We start from the raw sequence: 25,734 nt of genomic DNA, 5'->3' as shown, positions 1-25,734 counted from the left end.
TTCTTTCTTTTTTTTAAAGGTTTTATTTATTTATTTGACAGACAGAGAGATCACTAGTAGGCAGAGAGGCAGGCAGAGAGAGAGGCGGAAGCAGGCTCCCCGCAGAGCAGAGAGCCCGATGTGGGTCTCAATCCCAGGACCCCGAGATTATGACCTCAGCCAAAGGCAGAGGCTTAACCCACTAAGCCACCCAGGCTCCCTTTCTTACTCCTTTCTTCTGCCCCAAGAACAGCCTAGCCCAGGCAGTTGTGGCATCCTAGTACAGTATGCAGGACAGACACAGTAGCCCGCATCCCAGAACAAGGAAGGAAGGCTCTTGGAGTCGCAGCTGACCTTCAGCAACCTCTAACACCAGTGAGAAATACACCTTTGTCATTGAAAGCCCCCGACACTGGGGATTTTTTGCTACAGCAGCATGACCTGGTGAAAGGTGACTGAGACAAAACAGGACCCTAAAACGATGCCTAAATGCTCAAAGATGCCGCCAAGCATCCCCAAACAACGTGAGGTTCCACAAGCCACTCTGGGCTCTCCGCTGTATTGAGAGAAACAGAATTCTGTATTAAGGATAAAGGAATTGGACAAGGGTAAAGGGGCTGTAGGAAATAGAGTGTGAACAAAGAGCACATCAGAGAAGCAGGGTGACTAAGCAAAAGCCATCAACAAAGGAAGAAGGGCATAAATAATAAAGGAACAACGTCAGTCGGTAACAGAGCATCCTGTACAAATGGGCACGGACAACAGTGGGGAGAAGCAACAACAATGAAACAGAAAGCAAATCAGCATCCAGATGTTAAAGTACTGCCTGAAAGATGATATTAAATAAGGACAAGAAACATTAAAAATACTGTAGTCAAAGAGACAGAGACCAGACATTGGGGGAAGTTTGATTCAAACATTGTTTCCTGCAGCAAGTCCTTGGGGAAAAGACCTTCCTGAAATAATTCAAAGGACCTGGTGAAGAGCCCTGTACTTCCTAAGACACTGTCACTTCCTTCAGGTTTCTCCTTCTTCTCCCTCCCTAAAGCCCAATAACCTATTTACTCATGGTCCCCTCCACCTCTGCCAGGCACTGTGAACCCACGCCATGAGGCCCCAGTGTTTCGTTCGGGCAAAGCATAAGGAATATTAGATCATTTTAACAGCAACACATACTAGAAACGGGCATGATGTACATGGCCTGTCTTGCGAGTTATTAGAACCGACGGCTGTCATTGTGGTGCAACTACAGAGGGATTCTTCTTCTGTCACCTGAAATACGAGCACTAAAGACAGCTTTCTTCACCTAGATTTTTTTTTCTTTTTTTCTTTAAACTCAATTAGCCAGCACGCAGTACATTATTAGTTTTTGGTGTGGTGTTCAGTGATTCATGAGTCGTGTTTAACACCCAGTGCTCATCACATCACATGCCCTCCTTAATGCTCATCACCCAGTTAGCCCATCCCCCACTCTCCTCCCTTTCCACAAACCCGCAGTTTGTTTCCGGGAGTCAAGAGTCTCCCAGGGTTTGTCTCCCCGTCTGATTTCTTCTCATTCACTTTTCCCTCCCTTCCTCTATGGTCCTCTGTGCTATTCCTTATATTCCACATACAAAGGAAACCACATGATAATTGTCTTTCTCTGCCTAACTTATTTCACTAAGCATAATCCCCTTTGGTCCTATCTATGTTGATGTAAATGGTATGTATCCATTCTTTCTGATGACTGAGTAATATTCTATTGTATATATGAACCGTATCTTCTTTATCTAGTCATATGTTGAAAGACATCTCAGCTCCCTCCACAGTTTGGCTATTGTGGACATTGCTGCTATATGAACATTGGGGTGCAGGTGCCCCTTCTTTTCATTATATATCTGTATCTTTGGGTAAATACCCAGTAGTGCAATTGCTGGGTCATAGCGTAGCTCTATTTTTAACTTCCTAAGGAACCTCCATACTGTTTTCCAAAGTGGCTGTACCAGCTTGCATTCCCACTAATAGTGTAAGAGGGTTCCCCATTCTCCATATCCTCACCAACACTTGTTCTTCCCTGTCTTGTCAATTTTAGCCATTCTGCTGGTGTAAGGTGGTATCTCATTGTGGTTTTGATTTGTATTTCCCTGATGATAAGTGATGCAGAGCATTTTTCCATGTATCTGTTGACCAACTGGATGTCTTCAATGGAGAAGTGTCTGTTCATGTCTTCTCCCCATTTCTTGACTGGGTTATTTGTTTTTTTGGCTGTTGAATTTGATAATTTCTTTATAGATCTTAGATACCAGCCCTTTATCTGCTTTGTCATTTGCAACTATCTTCTTCCATTGGGTAGGTTGCCTTTTTGTTTTGTTGACTGTTCCCCTTGCCATGCAGAATCTTTTTATCTTGATGAAGACTTGATAGTCCATTTTTGCTTTTGTTTCCCTTGCCTTTAGAGACATATCTTGCTAAACAGACGTGTCTTTTATTTCCCTTGCCTTTAGAGAAATTGCTGCTGCTCAGGTGGAAGAGGTTACTGTCTGTGTTCTCCTCTAGGATTTTGATGGATTCCTGTCTCACATTTAGGTCTTCCATCCATTTTGAGTTGACTTTTGTGTGTGGTGGAAGAGAATGGTACAGTCTTATTTCTTCTGCATGAAGCTGTCCAATTTTCCCAGCACCATTTATTGAATAGACTATCCTTTTCCCATTGGCTACTCTTCTCTGCTTTGTTGAATATTAGTTGACCATAGAGTTGAGGTCCATTTCTGGGTTCTCTATTCTGTTCCATTGATTTATGTGTCTGTTTTTATGCTGGTCTTTGCCTTAGATTTTTAACGTCTTAGGAACTGGCCCAATGCTCAACGTGCATCTCTGTCACATTGTGATGGGATCGCACTGCTGCCCGAAGGAAAGTGCTGGAAGGCAGCACGTCCTCTTTACATTACATTTGGGGGCACCCCTCTCTAGATTCCATTGTCCCCTGAGAAAAGCCATGAACAGGGCCTTCTTCCCCTCAGCCTTGCACTCTGGAGCCTCACTACTCAAACTCTGGCCTGGGAACCAGCAGCAGAAGCATCAACTGAGAACATGTCAGAAGGGCAGGCTCCCACGACCCCCCACAACACATGATACTGAATCAGAATCTGCATCCTAACAGGATCCCCAGATCCTGTGACATGAAAGTTTGAGAACTGCGGCTGTCATGCCCACCCCTCCTGAAAGTCACTGTATTGTGCCCCCTGATGAGTGAAAAATGCAAGTTGAGGCTCTGAGGTAAAGAATACCAGAAATTTAGCTCTAACATGCATTAGTTAGTTAGGTGACCTACATCAAATCACTTGATTTCTTGAGCCTCAGTTTCCCCCTTTATGTATTAGGCATAATAATGTCTGTCTCAGAGAATTGCTATGAAAGTCAAATGAAGTAAAATATGTAAATTCTACCCTTGCTTGCTGGCCAAGGGAAGGTTTTGCTGACAGTTAAGTGCCTAGGGGTAAAAAGCAGGATAAAGACGTTTTGAGAAAACTGAGGCAGAGAGAAGGCCCAGTCAGGGATATCAGTCATACCAAGACATCAGCTTAATCTGAATGTTCCTATTTGGTCCTCCATGTTCTCTGTTCTTTTGTATTTTAAAGAAGCAGATGTATACTCACAAAGGAGTTGGATAGCTAGGAGTTGGGGCCCATGAGGATTTACTTCCAGAACCTTCTGCCCCACAACATGCTAATTATTTAGCAGATGTGCATGATTTAACATCTACACAGTAAGATTCTCAGAGTCACTGATTTTTCATTCCCATCCCAACACTCACAAGAAAATACCATCCCAACTGTATTTTCCTCCACATATATTAAAGTTTCTCAACATGACTTCCGTAAAGGAATTACTGTACTATATACAAATCTTCTGTAGACAATAGATTTCTCACCAGAAAAAAAAAAATCATGTTAGGCTTTCAAGACAGCTGGTGTCCTAGATACCTGAGATTTTTATTTTATTTTATTTTTAAAGATTTTATTTATTTATTTGACAGAGAGAGATCACAAGTAGGCAGAGAGGCAGGCAGAGAGAGAGAGAGAGGAGGAAGCAGGCTCCCTGCTGAGCAGAGAGCCTGATGCGGGACTCGATCCCAGGACCCCGAGATCATGACCTGAGCCGAAGGCAGCGGCTTAACCCACTGAGCCACCCAGGTCCCCCTGAGATTTTTATTAATACAGAAACTTGAGCTCCATTCCCTTAAATTTCCTTCCAGTAATGGCTGGCTGTTTTACTTTTTCCTCAGTGCGAACTGAGTGCTTCCTCTTTTGGAAGGAAGATCAGAAAACACAGGCCACCTGGGACATCTATTCATAGGCAAATGTGTCCAATGCCTCTTAACCTCTGTGCACACTGAACTTAGCGGTCATGTGGCCTCCATCATGATACGGCTATACAAAATGCTGGTCCAGAAATATATGTGTTTCTTAGTGAGAGTCTTTTTGAAAGAGAAGAATTTAGCTTAGACAACATTACACTGCACCGTGCTAAAATTACTCCCTATTGCATCAATGTGGGAGGCATTTAGGTCTTTGGCCAGTTAATAAATATGAACCAAATAGGGAAATAGTAGGAATAGGGTAGGGGGATGAAGAGCGAAAGAGAGAGAATTGGCAGAATTATACCTCATCTGTAGCAGGGAAAGATCTTGGATTATAGGCAATTAAATGCTCTTCCCCTCATTGGTTGGAACTCTGAGGCTGGAGTCAATCCAAGCAGCATCCAGTCACCTGCTGTCCCATTACAGCACGTGGGACGATGCCCACAGGCCCTCCAAAGACCCGCCTCGAAGGTTCCTCCTTCTCATCGCACATGACACTTGGCCTCACAGCACCTGTGGAGCTCCGCATGTTTCCACCAACGGCACAATCATTCATCTCACACTTGCAAACTATTCATCAGAACCCACCGCACGAAAACTCCAAAGCCCAGCAGATTTGCTCTCCTGTGTGCTTCCTGAGACACAGCTTCAGGACAACTGTGTTTCACCTTTGGGTATTTTCCACTTGGAAAATTGCCTGTATTCTTACTGGGCCATTTTCTTTTATGGAGATGAATCCAAAACATCAAACTCTCAACGAGAACTTCAACCCATCTTTTGAAAGTGAGAACCAGTTCTTAGTTCATAGATACTGCTGGAAACAAGGGCTGGGAATCAGAAGACACAGACCCTGTGCATCCAGCTGTGCCACTTACTGGTTGTGTGTGCTTGGGCGAGGCTGGATTTCACCTGCCTGGTCTTGTTCTTCTCATCTGTGGTGTAACTATAATGACATACGTCCTACCCACGGGGGACCGAGTAAGACCACACAGGTGAGAGAAGTTATGAAGTGCAACAGTATGTCTTGAATGACCACACCAGGCAATACTGTTCACTACTGTGACTAGTCTGACTAGTCACTGGGTCATAAAGCGCAATCCTTTCTTTTTTTTTTTTTTAAGATTTTATTTATTTACTTGACAGAGAGAGAGAGAGATCACAAATAGGCAGAGAGGCAGGCAGGGGGTGTGTGTGGAGATGGCTCCCTGCTGAGCAGAGAGACCCATGCAGGGCTCCATCCCAAGACCCTGAGACCATGACCTGAGCTGAAGGTGGAGGCTTAACCCACTGAGCCACCCAGGTGCCAACAAGCTCAATCCTTTTGAAACAGAGGATGTGGGGGAAAGAAAAAAGGAACCATGTAGCCTTTCTGGTCAGATTCGACTTCATGGTTTCAAATAAGAGCTCTAACTGGTGTGGTATAATTTGTGCTATGATCATCTTAATTCAGGAGCAAGGCGGCTTCAGATTATTTGCTCAGATCCATATTCTCTTGAGAGAGAGAGATTGCCCAAGCACAAGGGGGGAAGGGGTGGAAGGAGAGGGACAAGAAGACTCCTTGCTGAGCGCAGAGCCCACTGTGGACTACATCCGTATTTCTCAAATTAGCATGGCGCTCTTCCTGCTGTACCGTACAGCCTCTCAAACTTTTCAGGAGCACAGACCTTTGTGTCAAGAGATCTGAAATCTATGCCTATACAATGTTCTAAAGAACAGGTTAACCTTTCAGAACCTCTCTGGGTCTTGAAAGGGGGTGGATTTCATCCAGAAATCAATTTGGAAAGATTCATCAACTTAAAACTTCAAACTATTTAGATCTTTTTAAAAAAAGAATATACCTTTTGCTCCAATAATTACATTTTTGAAAAACTATTTTAAGGACATTGTCCTACACAAGATAGAAAGATTTTTACTACAGAGATGTTTGTTACAGTGTAATTAAAAATGCAAAAAAATAGGAGGGGTGAACAAAATGTTTAACCATCGTATATCTTCTTTATTACACTGTATGCTATGATTTAAGATGCTTATTTGGAATATAATTCAATAATATAGGGACATAGTTAATGAATAATGTTAAGTAAAATAAAAAATCAGGGCACTGAAATGTATGAATATCCTATCTTGATCCTATGCACAGAAAAGAAAGACGAAGAAAACTCCTTGCCAAACTATTGCCAACAGTCACACTGGAATGAAAGTGGGTAATTTCTGGGGTGCCTGGGTGGCTCATTCAGTTAAGAGTCTGACTCTTGATTTTGGCTCAGGTCATCATCTCAGTGTCCATCTCAGGGTCCATCTCAGAGATGGAGCCTTGTGCCAGGCTCTGTACTAGGTCTGGAGCCTGCTTGAGATTCTCTCTCTCCCTTTCCCTCTGACCCTATTCCCCACCTCCCTTAAAAAAAAGTGGATGATTTTAATTTTTATTTCCTTTATGGTTCACTTTTTAGCTTCCCTCCATTTCCCAAATTTGCTTTAACATTTACTTATTATTTTATAAATGAATGAAACCTGACACCTCATACCAGGAGGGTGAAACAGACAAAGCATAAAGTCATTTGTTTCCACGTTAAAGATCTGGGCTTCCGCAAGAGTCTGACCTGTAAAGGTCTGCGATCAAAGTAGCTGACAGTTCCAAAGCAAGAAATCACTAACAACAGACTATGGCTAAATCCTGATGCCCGTGTCCACACCATTCTCCGAAGTGACGGGTCAGGGTATGTCTAGTGTGACACAGTGATCGGAGCGGCTGAATATAAACCGTACTGAAAGCAGAAGTCCAACGAAGGGGCCAGTAGTAATAAGCATGGCTCAGTGTTTACAAGAGTCATCAAAGCTATGTAAATGCTGGCATCTGAAACTACCACTGTGAACTGGTTTTTACAGCAATGTTATGCTTGGTCAGAAGGCTATTTTGGCATGAAATAATTCCACAGAAGTGAGAAATATGCTTGTCCCCCCATGAGGCTCAGAATGACCTAATACGTTGGAAGCCTAATGAAATTTTCAAAGTGTTTTAAAAGCCAGTTCTGGGATGGTATTTTGATCTGCATCACCCACAGCGAGTTTCTGTCTGGATGTTTTTAGAGTGGAGCCAAGAGAGCGAGAGCTTCAGGCCACACTCCAGGGATAGCAGCCAAGTGGCAAGCACACGATCAGTTACAGACCAAGCAAACTGCTTCGTTCGTGCCTGGCTTTATTATGTGAGGGTCTCACAAAACAAAGTCACCATTCAATAATAGAAGAAATATTCCACGAGAGAATGAAATTCTCCCTCCCGTTTATCTTTTCCTATGACCCGTATGCATTTCCTAAGACCATGCTTCTATTTGCCTACAATCTAAAAAGAAAGAAAACCAGAGCACTTGGATGGCTCAGTTCGTTAAGCATCTGCCTTCAGCTCAGGTCATGATCCTGGGGTGGGGGGATCGAGTCCCACACCAGGCTCCTTGCTCAGGGGGGAGCATGCTTCTCCCTCTGCCTGCTGCTTCCCCTGCTTGTTCTCTCTCTCTATCTCTGTCAAATAAATAAATAAAATTTTATAAAAAGAAGAAGAAGAAGAGGAGGAGGAGGAAGAGGAGGAGGAGGAGGAGAAAGAAAGAAAACCAAAGAAGTTCCCTCCAATGAGCTTGGTAAATACTCAAAAGATAAAACAAAATATGAACCAAAGTTTCAGCTTGTATTAGTCCACAAAAATCAGTTGAACTACCATTCACCTTTCCCTGAAAGTATCCCACGCTCCATAAGGCGGCGGCTCTGGGAGTTGTAATAACGTACAACGTCATGACTACAGCTAATACTGCCACACCATATACAGAAAAGTCAGTAAGAGAGTCAACCCTAAGAGTTCTCACCACAAGGAGAAATCTTCCTCCTTTATTCTTTTATTCTTTCTTTTCTTTTTCTTTATCAATAAAAGAAAATGTACATTAGCTGAATCGATCATGGTAATCCTTCTACAATATAGTAAATCAAAACATCAGGCTGTCAATTATTTCTCAATAGAAATGGAAAGAAAAAGAAGCAGAGAGTTTGGGGGGCGTGAGAGACTTGCCCCCTTGCCTCCCTGGAGAAGGGCCCAGCGACACTGCCTTCCTGGGGAGCAGACAGGCATGTGTCCTCTCAGACATACCCGTGGCAGGGGAGCGACTTGATCTGTGCACCTGTCACGACACTTCTGTCTTCCCAGAGCCAGGTGCTGGTCTGGCCGGCCCCACCGGCCACTTGCTGGGGGAAATGTGTACGAAGTGTGCAAAGACGAACAAAGACGCATCTACATTCAGAATGAACTTCAGGCTTCACTCTTCTTTTCCATTTTGGGGAGCAAGACACAAGCATGCACATTTCCCTTTTGTACTCTCTGATTAGTTGATAGATACTTTTCACAGCGAAATAATTGGATCTTATTGAATGGATGGATATCTTTTTTTTTTTTTTCCAAGCCACTTACTCTAAAGTCCTGGAGTTTGTTTGGTTTTTTGGTTTTGTTGTTGTTATTGAGTGAGGGAAAGAAATGGTTTCTGCGAATGGGAACTGTCCCACAAAAACCTTTCCAATAACTGAAAAACCATCAGCAGGTACCCCTCCCTCTTGGGCCATTTTTAAGGAATTTTGGACAGGTTCATGGCCCCTGCTGCAACTTTTTTGTGGAGTCCAGAGCAAGATTTAGTTCTCAACTTGGGATGGGAGCGGGGAGCGGGCTTTCTTGTATCTTCTACATGCCACAGGCCTATTTCTGCCTCCTCACATCAGGCTCACATTTTTAGCACCATCGCCCTCCCTCCTGACTCATGATCCCTTGTTATAAAAACCATGACATTTCACATATCTAGCTTCCCACAAGAATGAGGTCTCCTGTGCCAGCCACTTTTGCAGACAACCAAAGCCGGCCGTCCACGTGACAATTCCTTTCTATTTTTTTTTTCTATTTGAATGATCTGAACTGGAAATTTTTCTGAAACTGCTTGCACGTCCTACCTCTCTCCTTACACAGAACAGTGAGCTTTAATGATCTTTCCTCCTTGATGACACAGGGTTGTCACTGCGAACATCAGCAATGTACTTGACGTACAATGTACTTGACGACTGCCCCAGGTGGAGTGGCACTAATGGAGCGCCTGGGTCTGCTTCTGATAGGTTCCGTTTGATTTTGGTTTTGTTTGTGCACTTCCCTCCCTTGTAAGTTAGCAGCAATTACATTGTTAGGCAACCTCTTCCTCCGTCACAGCGCTCTGAGAAAATCAAGCTTGTGACTATTTTGTCAAAGCTCAAACTAAGTGATGGGGATGATGGGGATGGGGATGATGACGGTGATGGGGATGACGGTTAACATTCGTGGGTCCCTCCTGTGTCCCAGCATTGCTCCTGAGTGTTTTACAGATGTAACCTCACAAATAGGCTCAGAGATAGAGTTTGGGGGATTTCCTGTGAGGAAAGAACTAACTTTAAAGCTATGTTTATTTTTTTTTAATGTCTTTATTTGAGTCTAGTGGACATGCCACGTTACATTAATTGCAGGTGTACAACACACTGATTCGACGAGTCTAAACCTTACTCTGCGCTCACCGCTTACGTCTGTCGCCACACAATGTTATTACGGTATCACGGACCATCGACCCCGCGCTGTGTCTTTTACTCCCCTGACTTGTTCATCCCATAGCTGGAAGCCTGTGCCTCCCACTCCCCTCCACTCATTTTGTTCATCCCTCCAACCCCCTTCCCTCTGGCAACCACCAGTTTGTTCTCTGTATTGACAGGCCTGAGTCCGCTTTGGGTTTGTTTATTCACTAGTTCTCTAGTTCTGTTTTTTGGTTCTCGCACATGAGTGAAATCATACAATATTTGTCTTTCTCAGCCTGACCTCTTTCACTTAGAGTAACACCCTCTAGGTCCATCCATATTGTTGCAAATGGCACAAGCTCATCTTTTTCTGGCAGAGCAACACTTGTGTGTGTGTGTGTGTGTGTGTGTGTGTGTGTTTTCAGTCATCAGTTCTGGCTGCCTAAAGGAAAGCTGCTCCTGTGCAATTCCACCCTCCAGGAGACTAAGGGTTGGCTGATGCCACCAGATGAGTAAATTCCAGAAACAGGCAGTGCTGGGCTTGCAACTCATTGCAACCTGGGTTTTGGAAGGATGTTCTCCCATGCCTCATGATTTCTCCCTGTGTCCTCCCCCCAAATTCCTTTTCTCCTTCTCTTTTCTTCTAGCTCCTTCCAATTCCTCCTGCACCTCCCTTCTTTTCTCGCTCCTCCCCTTTCCTTCACTCCTACATGTGTCCGGGGTATAACCTGCAGCTTTCAGGGGCGTGGCTAAGCGGGCAGACTCAGGAGCAAGAACCAGGCTTGGCACCACTGGGAGCTGTGGCCCGACTCCAGCTCTTCTCCTCGCTAGCTGTATCACTGCAGTGAGTCACCCTACTGTAGACTGATCAGTCAGTCTGAAGGGCCTCCTTAAGGCCTCCAGCAACAGACTCACAGCTACGAAGACATCCGTCAAACCAAAAGTTGGGTCAACCGTCTTGATGGTAAGTAAGGGACAACTGCAAACTCTTTTTGAGATGCATTCTCTTTATTAAAAATTCATGAAATTCCCACAGTATTTCTGACCACGGTAAAAGCCAGTCGCATGCCAATGTTCCAACTAGTTTATCAATCTTTCATATTCCTTTCACACGGGTACGCGGTGAGCAGTGTCTCCCAGCTTGTCCAACCAAATCAGAGCTAGCCGAGCCACATATTTTTCTGTTCTCAATAACATTCGTTGATGACTCAGTTGTCTGAGGGTTTTTCATATAAAACGGTCACCACGAAGAAATAAACCTCTCTCGGGTCAAAGAGGACTTACCATCCAATCCCCCTATAAACCTGTCAAGTTGTTCACTTTTCATTTAAAGGGAATTAAGTGTTCTGGGAGATCAGGTGGGCAGAAGCACTGGAGACTATAAGAAGGGAGTCCTAGAATTGGAGGCGGCTGGTCTGGGAGCGAACTCTAGCTCTGTTTTTCACTGGCAATGAGAACGTGGGCCAACTTCCTGACTCCCTAAAGCTCAGTTTCCTCAACTGCAAAAGGAGAATCATACCCACCTCGCAAGACCATTGTGGACATTCAGTGAAAAAAACAGATTTCTTGGAGGGAAGACAGATTTCTTAGAGGGAAGACAGTTCACCAAATTTTAGGTGAACTAAAAAAAGCTAAGAATTAAGAACTATTCCTGTTTCTATGAAATGTCAGTAGGGCTTCCTGGCTCTCTTGTCCACCAGTGGTCTCTTTCGTGTTTTTATTACTTTATACTGTTCAGCTAGATGGGTGGAGAGCATATTCTCATTTTAGGACATTCACACCTGCAACGGCCCTAAGAGGAGGTGCTACTATTGTTCTCATTTTAAAAAAATTTTTAAAAAAGATTTTGTTTATTTATTTATTTGACAGAGAGATCACAAATGGGCAGAGAGGCAGGCGGGGTGGGGGGGAAGCAGGCTCCCCGCTGAGCAGAGAGCCGGATATGGGGCTCCATCCCAGGACTCCGAGATTATGACCTGAACAGAAGGCAGAGGCTTAACCCACTGAGCCACCCAGGCACCCCGACTGTTGTTCTCATTTTATAGGTGAGAAAACCAAGACTCAGCAAGGCTTAGTAACTAAGGTCGTCTGACGAGTACATCAAAATGGCAAAGTCAGGCTTTGAAATTGGGCATCATGCTCACATCATCAGCCACCATGCCAAAATGCATTTAAGGGAAAGAAGTGATGAGGAAGACAAAAGGATCTCCAAGTTTCCTTCAAATCTAAAAATGCTCAACGAAATTCTTCCCAGACTTTCCTGCTTAGGCCTGGCAGCTTCTACTATGGACTGCATCCTGGACTCCAGGTTATGGGCTCAGGTACAGGAATGTGAGATTACTGCTTATCCAGGGAAGGTACTGGTCTTTAAGGATGACAGCAAAGATACAGTTTTGATTGTGTTGATTGATATCTAATTTCAACTACATGTTTTGAAGCTCCCACACAGTATTTGCAATCATGAAAAAAGCTAATTCCCAAAGGTGAGTAGATAAACTCTAAATTACACCAGACCTGTTGCCCAAACAAGTTCATGATCATAGACATTATTGTAAAATGTATGTTTTTATTCTTGCCAGCGTTCAAAATGATAAGCTGCTTGCAAAAAAACAAACAAAAAAAGGAACAAAACAAAACAAAAAAACACCATACAAACTTAGCAAAAAAAAAAAAAAAAAAACCAAAAAACCACCCACACACACATTAAAACAAGTATAACAAGGTAGAAGCTAAGCAATAAAAATAAGAAAAATGTACTATAGAAATACTAGGCTAAGGAGTAAGCATCAACATAGCTTTGAGCTTCCTGGCAGCCAAAGCTAGAAATAGAAAATGCATGGAGCCAAAGATATGCAATTTTTCTGGACACCACGATTTCTAAAAGACTCTTGCATCACAGGCTAGTAAGAGTACCCAGGAAAGTCTGGTCACACCCCTGAGAGTTCGATGAAGTGGAGGACCGTGGGCACAGCTCTACGACAAACAGCGCACTGGTCGGATGAGGGGTCTGCTTCAGGACAGTGCATGGGCTGATCCCATGCACGAGATCTGCAGGGTCAGGGTTGGACAGAAATACTAATGAGACTAATCTGGAATGCCTGCACCTTTCCTCTCCAGGACTCTGAAAAGCTTCCCTGCCAGTCTCTCTCATGCCATTAGTACTACCCCAGAGGAAGCAGAATCGGCTGCGTGTACCTGGTGTGGTAGCTGGGATTGGGGAAGAGCAATTTCTAGTCTTTGAACCTCACAGAGGAGGATCTATGGCGTGAATCAGCTCCATTTGCTGATCTATCCAATGTGGTTTGCAGAGGCTTTTAGTGACCCATTCCCTTCCTTGCTTCTCACCAATCCACTCCCGCTTAAATTCAACCAGTATTTGCAGATTCCCAACAGTAATGCATAAAAACTAGCCTCATTCGTTTGCAGTAACATTTTGTATGAAATATAGACTTTGTGCAAAGTGCAGGACAGCACTCCTTGATCTTAATGTTTCTCCCCTGTTTCTAGGAAAACCAGCGTAGGTTTGCGCAGACTGTGGTTAGCCCTCCTTCAGACTCTGATCACTTGGAGTCTGCACGTGTCCGTCCACTTTTTCATTTTTATTGAGCCACTATAAGGGGTTATGATTTTGGGACCAGCACAGGCATGGCTCACGGTCCCAAGAATCACCTGAAGCCAGCTGCGGCCCCCAAGCCCAGAATGCTGGAACAACTGACGGGTGTTTGCTCGTCATCCACCTCCTGGTCCCCACAGGTTGAGAGGATGTCCTCCCTCGCCTCTTTCTAAGGAACCGACTTAAGGACTCCCTGACAAGAGATGAGAGAGAAGATCCGCATGTAGCAGTTCATTAAGATCAACTACAAGGGCCAAACTGAGAGCCTACTCTGCTGTTTTTGGGAGGTCATCAGCATTGACGAGACCAAAGAGAATTTCTGTCTGATCTGTGATAACCAAGTATTGCTTTGCACCAGAGACGGCCAAGTACAAGTTGTGCAATGTGAGAACAATCTTTGTGCGGATAGAGGGAGTCCCTCATCTGGTGACCCATGAGGCTTGTGCCATCTGCTGCCGGGATCGCGTCATCAAAGTGACTGATATATACCACTCAGGCTGATCTGGACACCGGCACACCAAACAGAACAGCCAAACGGAGCAATGGGTGAAAAACTCTCCAGGTGCCATAATTGGAAGGCTCTTGTACTTGATTAATGATAATACGGCAGGATTAACTGCCAAAACAAACAACTTCCTAAACATCGGGCACTGCACCAGGCCCTGCTATACAATGGTGAACAAAATCCAATAGACAGACACCTGTTGTTTTACCCCGATTAATCAAACAAACATCCCCAGGAGAGACAGAATGACAAGTTGCAGTAAGTGATCTAAAATCATTACCGCAAAACCCAACGTGGAGTCATGAAGTGGAGGAGGTAGAGAGAGAAGAGGTCCTTCAGGGAGAGGTCCCTTCTCCTCTGAAGAAAGGGTGGGAGTTACTTATGCCACGGAGGAGGAGAAGCCCGAAGACGCCGAGCCGCACCCTGGGTCAGATCCCAAGGTCATGCTGCAAGTGCTGTCTGTTTTCCTCAGAGCAAGAGAAGGGTCCTGAGGCGTACAGAGCTGCAAACGGTGCTTTCACAACAATCTCCCGGGCAGCAGTGGGAGAGCGGTTTACTGGAGACTGGCGAGCCCACCACTGCAGTCATCCGGATGACTTAGGGATGTCTGGGATAAGATGGGTGGGAAGGGGGTGGAGGAGAAGGAAGTTTCCAGCTGGAGAAACTGGGTGGATAATAGTGCCATTGGGTGAGATAAGAAACTGCACAGAACTACAGGCTGGGGCAAATGGAGGGAAGCAGCCACCGTTCCAGGTTCTGTGCTGAGGACTGCTGCGGTAGTATTTTGGCTTTACAACAAATCTGCAAAGTGGGTATCATTATCCCATTTGTTAGACTAAAAACCCAAGACCAGGGACACCTGGATGGCTCAGTTGGTTCAGTGTTGGCCTTGCTCTTCTCTTCCATAAGGACTGGTTGAAAATTTAAAATATCTGTGAGTCAGAAATATTCCAATAAAGGGATGCCTGGGTGGCTCAGTCGGTTAAGTGTCTGCCTTTGGCTCAGGTCATGATGCCAGGGTCCTGGGATCAAGTCCTGCATTGGGCTCCTTGCTCAGAGGGGAATCTGCTTCTCCCTCTGCCTGCTGCTCCCCCTACTTGTTCTCTCTCTCTCTCTGTGTCAAATAATTTTTTTAAATTTTATTTATTTATTTGACACAGAGAGAGAGAGAGATCACAAGTAGGCAGAGAGGCAGACAGAGAGAAGGGGGAAGCAGGCTCCCCGCTGAGCAGAGAGCCCGATGCGGGACTCAATCCCAGGACCCTGAGATCATGACCTGAGCTGAAGGCAGAGGCTTTAACCCACTGAGCCACCCAGGCACCCAAGACAAATAAATTTTCTTAAAACCTAAAACAAAACAAAACAAACAAACAAACAAAACTAAGACAGTGTTGTCAACTTATTTTTTCCAACCCAGACTTTGTAGGTTGAATTTTTCAGAGCAATCTAGTACCCACTTTGCCTCCCAAGATCTCTTAAGAAAAAGATTACCTTTCCCTGGAAACCAAAGCCCAAAGCCACAGGGCTCAGATAGAAATGCACCTGGCACATTGTCAGAGGTTCTGAGTAGGCTACTCTTGAGACCTGGGGCAGGGAAACCATGTACAATTGTGCAGGGTGTGTACTGCTCAAGCCCAGAGGGTATCAGTCATATCAAACTCCATCTGAATGCTGCCTCCTGACTATGTTAGTCCTGCCCCTTCCCGGTTTCTCTACAAAGGTGACTCCATACTCTATGACTCTCCCATAAACCCCAGGGTCCAAACAGAATCAGTGGCCAAGGCAACACCATGTACTTCACCTCTCTGGACCGCAGATGTTCTTTCCATTTTTGCAGCCTTCATCCAAACACAGGTAGTTGCCCCTCACCCTTTTCTCTGCTCAGCTAGCACTCCAGGGAGGAGTGCATGTACAGGAAGAGTGATCTCTGCATCACCATGCCACCACTGCCTACAAGAGCTCTCTAGACCAGCACACCAAACCCCAAACAATGTTAATATCTGCCCAAATAAATGCTACAAATAGAAATAAACATGTTATACCAAAGCTCTCATCTTTTTATCTGGTTAACATCAAATATTCCCAAGTCACTAATTAAACGGTTTCCTTGCTCACCTAATCACGTCCTCCAAGACCCAAGGTGCTGAGTAGCAGTGACTAATTCTTTTTACCTTTGAGGCAGACCAATCCACTGTGAGATTTACACTGAAAAAGCCCAACTCTTCTCCAAAGCCCCTGGGGCTGGATAATCTACAGCCCTTGGTCTGAGCTGGCTCTGGGGCTAAAGAAATCAAGGATTCTTCTCTCTGAAGGGTGGGGGGAGGGTACCACATTCACAGAAGTGCTTTGGATTCCTGGTCTCCTTCCTGCTCACCAACGCTCAGGCAAAGTCTCAAGTGCACCTCGCTGCTAGTGGGGAGCTGATCCCCTGGTCTGTGATCAGCTCAGTTCTCCAAAAGAAACTGCTCAGACAGGGGCTCCATCCATCCCTACTAGTCCTCACCAGGGCAGCCCTTCCAAAGTATCTGCAACAGTCACTTTAGAGAGGCTTTTTATGGACGAGTCCCACTTTCCTTCCCGTAAAGGAATCAGGAATATATTCCTCCAACTTCCAATCAAGACGATGACTCTGCAGACAGGCTGCAGTGTTTTTCTTTCTTTTTAACACACCCCCCCCCCCCGCCTCTATAACTCGAATGTGCCTGCTCATTTAGACTTCTGAATGTGTTTTCTTGGTCCCTATGCCACATACCAGAGAGTCTAAGTTGCCATTTGGGTCATGTGGAATTTCACTCGTGTACGAGTCCCTCCACGTGGTGACTAATACTCGCTGCGGAACAGAGCTCCTCACCTGCAGCTGTCCCTGCGGAAGGGAACAGATGCATTCCTCGGACTGTAGTGGCGACCCTGTCCCCACCCTCTCTTTGAAAACAGCATTCCTGAGACATGGATGTGCTCTGGATCCTTCCAGCGGCAGCTGACACTTCTCCAACCCAACACCCAAGGCTGTCTAGTGTTCTACATCTTAGGGCACGTGGATGGCAGTGACCCCTCCTCCCCATCCATTAGCAGCTGCTTGAATTGCACCAGCTGCTGGTGTCCAGGCAGTGGGAGAGGCTCAGTAGGCAAGTATGGGGACCTTGGCTTCCCACCAGCTGGAACCCTGATGCTTCATTAATTTCATTTCTTCCTCCCAAAGTTCATGGGAACTTAGACCATTTACTGCCACTATGAGGTGGTCTTGGCCTGAATATTTTCCTGAGCTGACCCCTGTGAGAGGGGAGGATATTTCCCAAATCACAGCGTAGAGCGGGCGGGGAACCCTCTTTCCCTCCCTTCATCAATTTTTCTACCATAGAAATGCTACAACGAATAACAAAGACACCACCGTTAGAAATGGCAAAACTAAAAATAAAAGCATAGCTAAAACTTCAGGACAAGGCTGGAACTACAGGATTTGATCTCTGTCCCTATTTGAGCTCTGAATGGGCAGGTGGAAGAAAAGCTAGGTGGGCACTGGCAGGAGAAAAAGAAAATGTGTTTTTCATTTGCGGTCCTAGCAGTGGGGTCTGAACCGGAAACATAGCCGAGTGCTCTCATCAGGGGAATGCCCGCAGGTAAAAAGCATTGCCCTCCCTTTCTTTGGTCAGCATCTCTTCTGTCTCGGCCGTCTTGCTCTCATACTGCTTACTCTACTGTCTTGTTTAATAATCATTGCATTAATTTCCTATTTGTCATTCCTATTTGTCAAGAAGGTGACATTTGGGGAGACCACGCTTGGAGTAAGGGACTACCTCCCTTGCTGACCCCCACCATCAGTGATGGTTATCAAGAAGACGTAGGTACCCGAGCCGGTCCTGACCAGGTAGAAAGCAGGACCCCAGAGAAGCATTTGAGTACCAGGAGGGATCCCACTGAGGTCACACTTGGGATCTGCTTTTGCCATTTCTTTTAAATACAGCATATTGTCAGGATGAAGGGTACGTATCAGAAGGAGAGACCTAGGGGAGAGAGGGCTGGGATTATGCCAGTGAATCTGCCTCAGCTTAAGGGTCCACAGGAGCAGAGTGAACTGTGTGTTTCCCCAGTTTCAACAGAAATAAGCTCCAAACTGCTCAATAAAAATCCAAAAGCATTTCTCCCCCTTCAAAGATTTCTGATCCACACCAGGGCCTGGCCTAGAATGGGGGAGCTTCTTCTCTCCTCACAATGACAAATAAATAATAAATGCTCCTAGTCTGGAGGAAAAATGATGCACACTTTCTCCAAAGTTTTGATCATTGGAAATCTTATCCATGACTAAGAGTTACTCCATGTTGCAATTTAAAATGTCTTTTGTCTATTGGAATGAGCTGGTTCCAACGATGGTGAGGTTATGTTAGGACTTTGGAAAGAACACTGACTACTCCAAACTATTAAAAGATACACATCATGACTACAGAATATCGAACCAAGAAGTCAAGTAGGTAGGAAAAAGCCTTGCCAGCTAGACTTTTCATGCAGATAAGCCTATATTAACTTCTGACTGAAAACAGCTTAAGCAGTTTTCTAAATTCTAACTAATTCTGGTGTAATTGGGCCTAAATGAAAGCCAGCATGATTTTCTTTTCCTTAAAATGTTCTCCAAAGTACTAGCCTGTTTCTTTTAAACAGTACTAATTTACTATGAATATACTTCTCACAAATGAATGTCATAATAATTGACTTGATATTTTTCTCCAAAACAAAGATTATCCTCTAAAACAAAAGGTTATCTACTATGATAGTTAATATTGCAAATTAAGTAAAAATTTTATTTACCTAGAAAATATCATTTGTCAGGAGAAATAGGACACCAAAAGTGACCAAAACACCTTTTCTGTGGCTATGAAAAACCAACTGTGATCTCTGAAAAGAAACCTATTTCGAGAAAAACAAATTAGCAGTAATTGTCCTTCTGGCTAACATAGGGAACCAGGAACAGTATCTCAAGCAACCGCTTCTTTCTCCTGTCTTTTTTTTAATAGTGTAGAGCAAAGTGCTCAGCTAGTGAAGGGACTTGGTAAATTAACTTACCCATTAGTTTGAACGGATTGCTCTGAAATAGGAAATTTTTCTGTTCCAGCAATCGTTCTTCAGAAAGGAGGCAAATCTCTTGCTCACATCAGACCCCACAATCTATATGTTTATTGTTAAAATACATGTTTGAGGTGTGGAACACAGGTGCAGCCTATACCTGCACATATCTATGATGGCTATTCATTTTCATCCACCAACAAAATAAATAAATAAGTAAATAAGTTGGCATGATCGACTTTCCTTTTTGTGCTCAAGTAAAACTATAAGGGGGTCAGCCATACACACAGAAACGACCACCAACTTTCTCAATTCTAAATCCCCACCGACAGTTGACTCTCCAGGAGGCTTACAGTACAAAACAAATTACTTACATTAGCAGTAATCAACTCTGACGGTCTTTTAAAAGATAGAGTTAAATCACTGTAAGAATCACACTTGGGTCTACTCTCCCTTTGTTGTGCAAGCATAAATCCATGATGATAATAATCTTGCAAATATCCTGCCATGTGATGAAGATGTCACCTTAATGCAGACTTTGTATTTTGTCTTCTATGAAGGTTTAAAGGTTAAAGGAATCATAAATCATGCATTTCCTCCTATGCCAGGCCCAGGAAAGGTAATTTCACTGTTCATTAAAGATATTGCTTGTAAATGAGCAGAGGCTTTTTCCTAAGTGTTGAAACAGAAACATTTCCATTATGTGCATTACCGCTATGCTGGAGAGCCAAGATAGTTTGGAATTAGGAAGCTGCTGGAATCTGTTGTTCCAGAATATGTAGCAACTGTCAACACACACAATAAAATCACAGTTCGCTCTTTGGACAGTGGTACAGTTGTACCGGGCCAACGAGCTGGTCTCCTCCCAGGAGAACAATAGTCTGGCAAACCCCACATCATCAGCAACAGTTGGGGTTTCCCCTTCTGCCTCTGCCCAAATTACAGATCTGAACAGGGACTGGGAGACGCATGATTCACGCCAGCACGTCCCTTACTCCTGCACTGGAGCAAGCTCTTTGTGAGGGATGCCTGGGTAAACTCTGCCTTTGCCTGGCACATCCTTCCCAGCCAGCACCCTAACTTCCTTTCTTACGCTTTGCCACCACCTCCAGCTAAAAGCACAGTTCTAAGGGATTTTCTCCCCTCCCCTTTACACTTAGAGGTAACTGCATCTGCAGAAGGCAGGGCTCGTTTTTGAAAGGAGCACCACACCCATTAACCCTCTCGCCTTCAGAAGCAAACTGCAGTTTGGCTCTACCTCTCTCCAGCCTCAGACCAAACGAACCAAAGCTAGACACACAGGACCCAACTTCTGCCAGGTCGACGACCCCCAGCTCAGCACTCTGCCTGTCTGTGGGCGGGCAAGGATTCTGGATACAAACTGCCTGCTGTAAACGACCAGAGTTCCAGAGATTCTTTCCAGGGAATAGCCCTCATACCCTGACAACTAAGTGGCAAAGTTGTTTCTTCCTTCTCTGCTGCAATGCCCTTTCCTCTTCATCAGCGTGCGCGCGCGCGCACACACACACACACACACACACACACACAGATACGCACACCCAGGCGCGCACACACACACACAGAGACACACGCACATAACGTTGCTCCCCTAACTTACCAGTTTAGATTTGGCGCGTTGCAAAAATTCTTCCATGTCTCCGCGAGAGGTTTGGACTAGGCGTACCCGGCGAGGCGTAGAGAAAGATCTCTGCCCGCGGAGAGAAGCGGGGTCTCGGGAAACTGGCCGGCGGAGCGCAGCGACCGCTGCTCCCTCCTGCCGCTCAGAGGCGGCTGAGGCTGTGGCTGCGCCCTCGGCTGTCGCCTCCCAGGGCTCCCCGCCCCACCCTCGCGCCCCCGCCACCGGCTCTGTGCGTCTGACTCTGCCCTAATAAGGAAAGTGGGTGTGCCGCCCGGGAGCCCCAGGGCGCGCCTCGCGCGGGCACTGGCACGCGCCTGCCTGCGGGGCCGGGACTCCGGGCCGGGGCCCGGGGCACCGCGCGAGGGCGGGGGTGTTGGGAGGATGGCGAGGGGCTCCTCCGCCAATCGCAGGGCCCCGCTGCGGCCTCCTGACGTGGCGCGCGGAAAGATGCTGCAACCATGGACAGCGCCCAGAAGTGCGAGCCAAGTGCGAGGGGCTGCTGCAAAGAGAGGTTCTGCCGCAGGCACCGCCGCTGTCAGCCAGGCGAGGTGGGAAGTGAGAGAGGGGAACAGAGGTCCCCGGAAAGACCCCCACCCCCCGACCAGCGCCTCCCTGGCTGGCTGGCACGTTACAGAGAGCTCCAGCGGTCACTTAATGAGCTGGCTCTGCGGACCTGGCCAGGGGATGCATTCAGCTAGATTGGGGGTTGGAGGGTTACTGCTGAGCTAAAAGCAGTGCGACCTTGATGGAAAATAATCAGAAGAGCAGGCTGGGAGGTTGTGCTTGGATGCATCTCTCCTCCTTACCCTCAAAACACACCCATCCAGCAGCAGGCATCTGCAATTCACCCCGGCTAGGTGCCCTTATGTTGGCCCTGGGCTGAAGCATAGTTACATCGTGCTGCGGTCCCCATCTGCTCTCTGATCAGGAGGCGCTGGGGCGACAGAACCTTCCTACTGCGTAAGGGTCTGTGTTTCTACCAGAGCCTCAGATAATTTCTATGCACATTAAAGTTTAAGAAGTACTACAATAAACAAATATATAACTATGATCCTTATCTTAAGCCATGAAGTTTCCTTGTGTGTGTTCCCCAGCCTTATCAAATCCCAGGAATCTTGGGCTTTCTCTCACATCTGGGCTATAATACTTTCCTGCCCTCTCACCAGCCCTCACTGCCTGGCTAACTCAGGCTTCAGCTAGTCAGCTTGAAGATGTGGTCTCAACCTTCACACCCAGGGTTTTAAAAATACTGATTCCCAGGTTCTATCCTGGACCAAAGAGTTCAGTGTCTCCGGGAGAAGGACCACAACAACAGCAACGATGTGAGAGTCTCCAGCTGATTCTAACGTGCAGCCCAGATATGATCATCTGATTCTCAGACTTTAGCATAGATCTGAACCCCTCAGAGATCTATTAAAACACAGATTTTGGTGTTTCATCCCCAGGATTTCAGGCTTAATAGGTCTGGTTTAACACACCCGAGAATTCCCATTTTTAATGGTCTCCCAGGGTTTGCTGATGCTACTTAGAAATTATCTTCTACAGGAAGCCCCTCCAAGCCCAACCTACTCCTCCTTTCCTGCCCCCACAGCGAGTCAGTCGCCCACCCCTGTTCTGCTATGCCAATCTATATTTTCTATTCTACTGTAACTTACTCGATTACTTGTATGTGTTCTCCTCCAGGCTGTGAGCTCCATTAGAACAAGGACTTTGCCTGTCACATTCATGGATGAGTCCCTAACACAGGCCATGTGATACAGAAATCCTCAATAAAAGTACTTTAATAACTAAATGTACATATGGAAGGTTTTTGGCACCCTGTGTGTGTGTGTGTGTGATTATCCAATTATTTTTCATTCAGGAGGACCCAATGACAAACCATCAGCAGAGTCTACAAATCTGATTAAAGGAGAGTGATAGGAATATTAAGTTCCAGTTTACATTCAGGTGATGAGCTGTGTGGAAGCTGCAGATTCTATCTGTTTCTTTGCTGACTCAAGTAATTTAAAACCATCCAGGTAAAACAAGTGTTTTGTCAGCCTTTAAATCAGGGAAGTTGATCACAATTCAAGTAACACTGCTGAGAAAAATTCCCCAGAATCTCTTGCCTCTGACTCCATCGAGGAATTTAGTGACAATCACAAAACAGTTTTATTTCTTTGACTTTTGATTTTAAACATTCTGGGTAGCTATTATACAGCCTGGAGAATTTCTTTAAAATTTGATGGATTTAAATTCTAACATCTAAGAGTTTTTCCTCCGTCAACAATGTACCTACGTAACAGTTCATCAAAATGTATCTCCTCCAAGAGGACTTCCTGAATGAACTACTCGTATCAGAGACCACACACTCAGTGGCATGGAGTAACTTGAATTTATTGTTGGGTAGGTTAGAAGTTTGACACAGTTCTCACCAGGCTAAAATAAAGCTTTAAGGTCAACCAAATTGCACTCCGCTACATTCCTTTCTAGAAGCACTAGGGCAGAATCTTTTTTTTTTTTTTTTTTTTTGGCTTCCCCAGTTTCTAGAAGCAGTCCCCATTTCTTTTTTTATTTTTTAAGATTTTTATTTATTTGTTTATTTGACAGAGAGAGAGATTAAGAGAGCACAAGTAGGCAGAGAGGCAGGCAGGGAGAGAGAGAGGAGGAGGAAGCAGGCTCCCTGCTGAGCAGAAAAGCCCGATGTGGGGCTCGATCCCAGGACCCTGAGATCATGACCTGAGCCAAAAGCAGAGGCTTTAACCCACTGAGCCACCCAGGTGCCCCAGCAGCCTGCATTTCTTGATTGGACGTACCTTCCTCTGTCTTCAAAGCAAATAATGTTGCAACTTTCTGACTACTCTTCCATAGCCACCTTTCCCTCTGACTCTCTTCCTCTACCTTTCTGTTTCTCTTTTTAGGGACCCTTGTGATTACATTGCATCTATTAGGATAAACAAGGATAATCTCCTTGTTTTAAGGTCAGTTGATTAACAACTTTCATTCTTCTTTGCCATGTAACTTAACATATGCACAGGTTTTAACGATTAGATTGTAGGCATCTTTGGGAAGCCATAATCTACATACCATACAATCCACACCCCAAGTTATTTGGTGGCTATCACCTTTCAATCCTCAGTATTTTATCACTCCACAGCAGCCAGAAATCTATGCCTTTAACGAACTCTAATTAGAAACTGCACAGTGGGTTTGCCTGGGGTCTTTGAAAAATACTGCTGCTCCAGCCCCAATTCCAAAAACCCTGAATTAAATCATCTTGGGAGAAGGCCAGGTATCAGTATTTTTTAAAAGTTCATCAGATAATTCTCTAGTCACTGTTGGGAACTGCTGCTGAATTCGCATTCCCCTATCACTCAGGCACAAAATGTAGAGTCCGCTACGATCTATAACTTTCTCCTACCCCTTGTGGCCAAATAGTTCCCAAGTCCAATGTCCTCCATCTCTGAAAAGGCCTCCATCAAATTCCCTCCTTCTGATCCAAGTGCTATCAGCATAACTCAAGGATTTGCATCTAAACCCAAAATCGATTCCTCTTCTCAATCACATCCTTTGCTCTGGTTAATAAAACAATCCTTTCCTTTACTCCTCTTCATTCTCAGGTTTCTTGACTCCTAGTCTCCTCCCATTGAGACCCCTATCTGGGATTTCTTTATTTTGTAGCTAATTATCTTGAGTAGATTCATAGAATGGTTGTTACGGACTAAACTGTCTTCCAAAATTCATATGTCAAATCCCTAACCCCCCAAAGTCATGGTATTAGGACGCAGAGCCTTTGGGAGGTAATTAGGTTTTGATGAGGTCATAAAGGTAGATTGCCCATGATGGAATTGGTGTCCTTATAAGAAGAGGAAGAAGGACCAGCGCTCTCACACTTTCTCTCTCTAGCAGCTGAGGATATGGCAAGAAGGAGCTGTCTACAAGCCAGGAGGAGGATTCTCACCAGGAACCAAATCAGACAACACCTTGGTCTTGGACTTCCTGGCCTCCAGAACTGGGAAAAATAACTGTCTGTTGTTTTACCTGTTGATTTATGGCACTTCATTTAAGCAGCCCAAGCACACTAATAAAGGTAGTGCTGGGAAAAGGAAGACTATAGGGATCATCTAATTCTATATTATTATTTTACTGTGCAAGTAACAAGACCCAGAGTAGTTCAATATTCTGCTTGAGCTAACAGAGCTCCTTCAAAGCAGGGCTAGGGCTCAGCTCTTCATCATTCATTCCTTCAGCTTTATGGATCGTCAACTACACTTAGATGGGTATTACCCCTCACCTGTGATGTAAAAGACAAGATCCGGGGGATGCTGGGTGGTTCAGTGGGTTAAGCCTCTGCCTTCGGCTCAGGTCATGATCCCAGGGTCCTGGGATCGAGCCCCGCATCGAGCTCTCTGCTCAGCGGGGAGCCTGCTTCCTCCTCTCTCTCTGCCTGCCTCTCTGCCTACTTGTGATCTCTGTCCGTCAAATGAATAAATAAAATCTTTAAAAAAATAAATAAAAGGCAAGATCCTTGCTCTTAAGGAGCTCATGGTCCAGTCACTTTCATACAAAGATAAATGCAGTGATCAAGAATTGTGCCTGGTATTGTACTAATGGAGATACAATATGGTGTCACGGCTATAATCTGGATTATTGCATTTAACTTTCACAGCAATCCTAAGAGGGAGGACTATTCCTATTTTATAGAGGAAGACACTAAAGCCTAGAGAGTTACCTTACCTAAAGTTACTAATCTCATCCTTTCTGTGGTAGATTAAACAAGGCTGCAAATTCTTTGACATTCCTCCCAATGACAGGTCAGGTTTTGTTCCTGTCTTTTAACCTAGTAGAGCTCTATGACTTACCAAGCAATGACATATAGCAGAAATGACATCATGACAGCTTCTGGGACCAAACCTTAAAAGACACTGGCAGCTTCCACTTTTGGTCTCCTGGAATACTAACCAACATACTGTTGGAAGTATGGAACACTCTTGGAACCCAACCAACGTACTATGAGGAAACTCAAGCAGCTACATGGACAGGCCCACATAGAGAACAACTAAGTG

The 25,734-nt window shown here is 45.1% G+C and overlaps 1 protein-coding gene across 6 annotated transcripts in view; it reads right to left on the bottom strand.

Moving 5' to 3' along the window:
• PRUNE2 (prune homolog 2 with BCH domain) overlaps window positions 1-20,843 on the bottom strand; it is a 256,469-nt gene extending 235,626 nt beyond the window's left edge. For all 6 annotated transcript variants that reach the window (XM_044265862.1, XM_044265859.1, XM_044265857.1 and 3 more), the window contains exon 1: window positions 20,669-20,843. In XM_044265862.1, coding sequence (XP_044121797.1) covers window positions 20,669-20,704 — 36 coding nt within the window. In that variant the 5' untranslated portion in view covers window positions 20,705-20,843. The remainder of the gene's footprint in view (window positions 1-20,668) is intronic.
• Between the last annotated feature and the right edge of the window lie 4,891 nt (window positions 20,844-25,734).

Source organism: Neovison vison, chromosome 9 (genome assembly GCF_020171115.1).
Source record: "Neovison vison isolate M4711 chromosome 9, ASM_NN_V1, whole genome shotgun sequence".
In the NCBI taxonomy this organism is placed as follows: Eukaryota; Metazoa; Chordata; class Mammalia; order Carnivora; family Mustelidae; genus Neogale; species Neogale vison.
This window is presented reverse-complemented; position numbering and strand designations above follow the sequence as displayed.